At 55.5% G+C, this 5,627-nt stretch overlaps 1 protein-coding gene across 1 annotated transcript; it reads left to right on the top strand.

Annotated features, from left to right (window-relative positions):
* The first annotated feature begins 869 nt into the window (after positions 1-869).
* On the top strand, positions 870-3,073 carry LOC138914947 (uncharacterized). Its single transcript, XM_070219657.1, has 2 exons — positions 870-2,143; positions 2,200-3,073. The coding sequence occupies exons 1-2, from the start codon at positions 870-872 to the stop codon at positions 3,071-3,073; spliced, it is 2,148 nt and encodes a 715-aa protein (XP_070075758.1).
* Positions 3,074-5,627: the final 2,554 nt, after the last annotated feature.

Below are 5,627 nucleotides of genomic sequence, written 5' to 3'. Positions count from 1 at the left end.
TAATCGATTTTTTTTGGCTGTGGTATTTTCATTTTCCCCTTGCGCGGTCACACTTAAATTGCGACAGCAGGACATACATATGCACATACATGCACATACATACATGGATACGCACACACATGCAGAAAAGTGCGCGGACGTGTTTTCCAAGTAGCTCTCCCGAAAATCTTCCTCATCATCGAAAACCCAGCTGCAAGAAGGGAAAACTACTGTGGCTCGCCAAACTTTGTACTCACGCTACCAACACAGGGTGAGATCCTCCAAAACAACAGCTGCCGAGATCCAGAAAGTCGCCTCTTAGCATCTCTCTGCTGGTCAGGGGAGGCAGGGCCAGGGGGTACATCCCGCGCTTTCCGTTTCTCGCCTCTGTTTTGGTTTTTCCTCCTTCCTATTGTTTTTCGCCCACGCTTTCCCAAGTTCCGCAAACAATCGCAGCTGATCAGTGTTGCGAAACCCCGGACAGTGCCCAGCTGATCAAAGCTAGCGTTGCCACCCCGCCCACCTGCGGCCAGTGCTGCCAATCAGCCAGTGCTGCCATTAGGCCAGGGTTGCCACCTCGCAGATACCTGTAGACACTGCTTGGTGCTGCAACCAAGAGCTTCTGTCAGCTTCAAAAGATCGCCCGCCAAGGCGAATTCGGTTCGAATTTACGACGGTAGGACAAATAAAGGTAAAGACAAAGGATCGTATTGTCACCCAACCCCACCGCCAGGCGGCCTCTTCAAAAAAAAGGGGCTCTGGGGACCGGATAGGGGCGGTAAAACCCCCATCGAGCGCCGAAAGGAAATTCTCGGCCACCGAGGGAGTCTCTACCAAAAAATTCACCGAACGGCAGTTGACGGCACAGGCGATCGTTAAGAGGCCTACCGATGGACGCCTCGGCGGAAGTCGGCAGCCTCACGGGGTTCGACAAACGGCCCAAAATCCGTCGAACGCCCCCACCATCAGCGCCGCCGGTTATGGCTGGGGAAATGTTCCCCTTTGAGCGGACCGGAGAAAGTGAGACGCCAAAAAGGGGCAGAGAGACCATGAGCCCGGCAAGCCCAGAGAAGCAGGCCAAGAGGACCAAGCGCCAAAAACCCCAAAGGGAGCTGGTGAAGGATTTGGAAAGTCTCATAGACGGACTGATCGCGGTATGCATCGAGAAGAAGCCGGCGGTGCGCCACATAAACCAGAGCATGAAGGATACCCTGATGAGCATCAAGGAGATCCAGATAGAGCTCAGCGAGCAAATGGAGGAATCGGAGGTGGTAATAAGGCGCACCGCGACGCAGACAACGCCAGGCTTAGTTTCTTACAGCCAAGTGGCTAGAGAGGCAAACACCCGCGGGCCAGAGCCAGAAAAGTCCCTCCCGGGGTGGAACAAGGTTCGGACAAGGACGTCGGATCAGAAGGCGCCGAAGAAGAAAAACGACAAGCCGATCAAGAGGGCTCGCCCTGACGCCCTTATCATAAAGGGAACTGAAGGACACTTCTACAGCGAAATTCTCAACTTGGTAACGAGGAGAGAGGACAACAAGCTGGAAGACGTGCGAAAAAACGTTCGCCGCATCAAGCGCACAGCAAAGGGTGACCTCCTCCTGGAACTGGATGGTGCGTCAAGGGACGACACCCAGTCCATCAAGGAAAGCATAGGCAACGTCCTCGGCGATCGTGCCTGCGTCCGGACAGTAGTGGAAGAGGCCCACGTTGAAATCCGCGACCTAGACGAGCTGACCACCAAGGAGGAGGTAGCAGCAGCCGTTCACGCGCTAACGGGGCACCAAGTGGACGCTTCCATCGTCAAAGCGCTTCGCCCAGCTTACGCGGGCTCAAGAATGGCGGTGCTCGCACTTGTGCCTCTAATAGCCGCAAAACTCCTCTCAGAAGGGAGGGTAAAGGTGGGCTGGTCGAATTGCCGGGTCCGAGAAAGGGCATACGAACGGCGGTGCTACAAGTGCCTTGAATTTGGGCATATTGCATTCCGTTGCAAGAGCGGAGTAGACCGCAGCGACTGCTGCCTGAAGTGCGGGCAACCCGGGCATAAGGTCGCAGACTGCTCGCAGGAACCAAAATGCTTCCTATGCGACCGAGCAAAGAAGGCAGACGTGAAGCACATAGCGGGCAGCAGGAGATGTCCTATGAGCAAAAAATCGTCGGAGAAGTGAAAATCATCCAGATTAACATAAACCACTGCGAAGCCGCGCATGACCTGCTCAGCCAGACCGTGCGTGAAATCCAAGCGGACGTAGCGCTAATCAGTGAGCCGTATAAAAAGACCCCCGGGCCAAACTACATATTGGATGCGGAGAAGTGCGCAGCGATTCTGACGATCGGCTCATCCCGACCCCAACAAGTGCGCGTCGGATCCTACTACATCCGGGCTATGGTGAACGAGCTATTCATTTATAGCTGCTACCTGCCACCACGCCTCTCCCTCGCGGAATTCACATCAGTTCTGGACAAATTGGTGGACGATGCACGGGGAAAAAGAAATGTGATCATCGCCGGGGACTTCAATGCATGGGCCGAGGAGTGGGGATCAGTCTACACGAACCCCAGAGGGAAAACTCTGCTCGAAACCTTCGCGTCCCTCGATGTAGCCCTATTAAACACTGGATCGGAACACACCTTTAGAAGAGGCGGAGCCGGCTCAGTCGTGGACCTCTCCTTCTGCAGCAGCTCGCTTTTTCAACAAGCCCGATGGCGCCTTGGAGAAGTCTACTCTGCGAGCGACCATAAGGCCATAATCTTGGAAATAATGCGAAATCGACCGGCGGCAGCAGCCCCAGCACACAGTCGCTTTAATCCAAAGACGCTCCAGGAGGACGCGTTCCACAGAGCATGGGGAGACCCGGGTATGGGCGAGAACGCGGAGAGCAGCGCTGAGAAGCTTATGGGAGTCATGGCGACGGCATGCAGAGCCAGCATGAGGGAAACGAGGAGTCACCACCGTAACCTAGAACCGGTCTACTGGTGGTCAGGAGAGATCGCAGCAGCCCGCAGCGATTTTGTGACTTTGTACTCACGCTACCAACACAGGGTGAGATCCTCCAAAACAACAGCTGCCGAGATCCAGAAAGACGCCTCTTAGCATCTCTCTGCTGGTCAGGGGAGGCAGGGCCAGGGGGTACATCCCGCGCTTTCCGTTTCTCGCCTCTGTTTTGGTTTTTCCTCCTTCCTATTGTTTTTCGCCCACGCTTTCCCAAGTTCCGCAAACAATCGCAGCTGATCAGTGTTGCGAAACCCCGGACAGTGCCCAGCTGATCAAAGCTAGCGTTGCCACCCCGCCCACCTGCGGCCAGTGCTGCCAATCAGCCAGTGCTGCCATTAGGCCAGGGTTGCCACCTCGCAGATACCTGTAGACACTGCTTGGTCTCGCACTGCTTGGTGCTGCAACCAAGAGCTTCTGTCAGCTTCAAAAGATCGCCCGCCAAGGCGAATTCGGTTCGAATTTACGACGGTAGGACAAATAAAGGTAAAGACAAAGGATCGTATTGTCACCCAACCCCACCGCCAGGCGGCCTCTTCAAAAAAAAGGGGCTCTGGGGACCGGATAGGGGCGGTAAAACCCCCATCGAGCGCCGAAAGGAAATTCTCGGCCACCGAGGGAGTCTCTACCAAAAAATTCACCGAACGGCAGTTGACGGCACAGGCGATCGTTAAGAGGCCTACCGATGGACGCCTCGGCGGAAGTCGGCAGCCTCACGGGGTTCGACAAACGGCCCAAAATCCGTCGAACGCCCCCACCATCAGCGCCGCCGGTTATGGCTGGGGAAATGTTCCCCTTTGAGCGGACCGGAGAAAGTGAGACGCCAAAAAGGGGCAGAGAGACCATGAGCCCGGCAAGCCCAGAGAAGCAGGCCAAGAGGACCAAGCGCCAAAAACTCCAAAGGGAGCTGGTGAAGGATTTGGAAAGTCTCATAGACGGACTGATCGCGGTATGCATCGAGAAGAAGCCGGCGGTGCGCCACATAAACCAGAGCATGAAGGATACCCTGATGAGCATCAAGGAGATCCAGATAGAGCTCAGCGAGCAAATGGAGGAATCGGAGGTGGTAATAAGGCGCACCGCGACGCAGACAACGCCAGGCTTAGTTTCTTACAGCCAAGTGGCTAGAGAGGCAAACACCCGCGGGCCAGAGCCAGAAAAGTCCCTCCCGGGGTGGAACAAGGTTCGGACAAGGACGTCGGATCAGAAGGCGCCGAAGAAGAAAAACGACAAGCCGATCAAGAGGGCTCGCCCTGACGCCCTTATCATAAAGGGAACTGAAGGACACTTCTACAGCGAAATTCTCAACTTGGTAACGAGGAGAGAGGACAACAAGCTGGAAGACGTGCGAAAAAACGTTCGCCGCATCAAGCGCACAGCAAAGGGTGACCTCCTCCTGGAACTGGATGGTGCGTCAAGGGACGACACCCAGTCCATCAAGGAAAGCATAGGCAACGTCCTCGGCGATCGTGCCTGCGTCCGGACAGTAGTGGAAGAGGCCCACGTTGAAATCCGCGACCTAGACGAGCTGACCACCAAGGAGGAGGTAGCAGCAGCCGTTCACGCGCTAACGGGGCACCAAGTGGACGCTTCCATCGTCAAAGCGCTTCGCCCAGCTTACGCGGGCTCAAGAATGGCGGTGCTCGCACTTGTGCCTCTAATAGCCGCAAAAACTCCTCTCAGAAGGGAGGGTAAAGGTGGGCTGGTCGAATTGCCGGGTCCGAGAAAGGGCATACGAACGGCGGTGCTACAAGTGCCTTGAATTTGGGCATATTGCATTCCGTTGCAAGAGCGGAGTAGACCGCAGCGACTGCTGCCTGAAGTGCGGGCAACCCGGGCATAAGGTCGCAGACTGCTCGCAGGAACCAAAATGCTTCCTATGCGACCGAGCAAAGAAGGCAGACGTGAAGCACATAGCGGGCAGCAGGAGATGTCCTATGAGCAAAAAATCGTCGGAGAAGTGAAAATCATCCAGATTAACATAAACCACTGCGAAGCCGCGCATGACCTGCTCAGCCAGACCGTGCGTGAAATCCAAGCGGACGTAGCGCTAATCAGTGAGCCGTATAAAAAGACCCCCGGGCCAAACTACATATTGGATGCGGAGAAGTGCGCAGCGATTCTGACGATCGGCTCATCCCGACCCCAACAAGTGCGCGTCGGATCCTACTACATCCGGGCTATGGTGAACGAGCTATTCATTTATAGCTGCTACCTGCCACCACGCCTCTCCCTCGCGGAATTCACATCAGTTCTGGACAAATTGGTGGACGATGCACGGGGAAAAAGAAATGTGATCATCGCCGGGGACTTCAATGCATGGGCCGAGGAGTGGGGATCAGTCTACACGAACCCCAGAGGGAAAACTCTGCTCGAAACCTTCGCGTCCCTCGATGTAGCCCTATTAAACACTGGATCGGAACACACCTTTAGAAGAGGCGGAGCCGGCTCAGTCGTGGACCTCTCCTTCTGCAGCAGCTCGCTTTTTCAACAAGCCCGATGGCGCCTTGGAGAAGTCTACTCTGCGAGCGACCATAAGGCCATAATCTTGGAAATAATGCGAAATCGACCGGCGGCAGCAGCCCCAGCACACAGTCGCTTTAATCCAAAGACGCTCCAGGAGGACGCGTTCCACAGAGCATGGGGAGACCCGGGT

The sequence above is a fragment of the Drosophila takahashii genome, chromosome 2L (assembly GCF_030179915.1).
Source record: "Drosophila takahashii strain IR98-3 E-12201 chromosome 2L, DtakHiC1v2, whole genome shotgun sequence".
NCBI classification, from domain to species: domain Eukaryota; kingdom Metazoa; phylum Arthropoda; class Insecta; order Diptera; family Drosophilidae; genus Drosophila; species Drosophila takahashii.
This window is presented reverse-complemented; position numbering and strand designations above follow the sequence as displayed.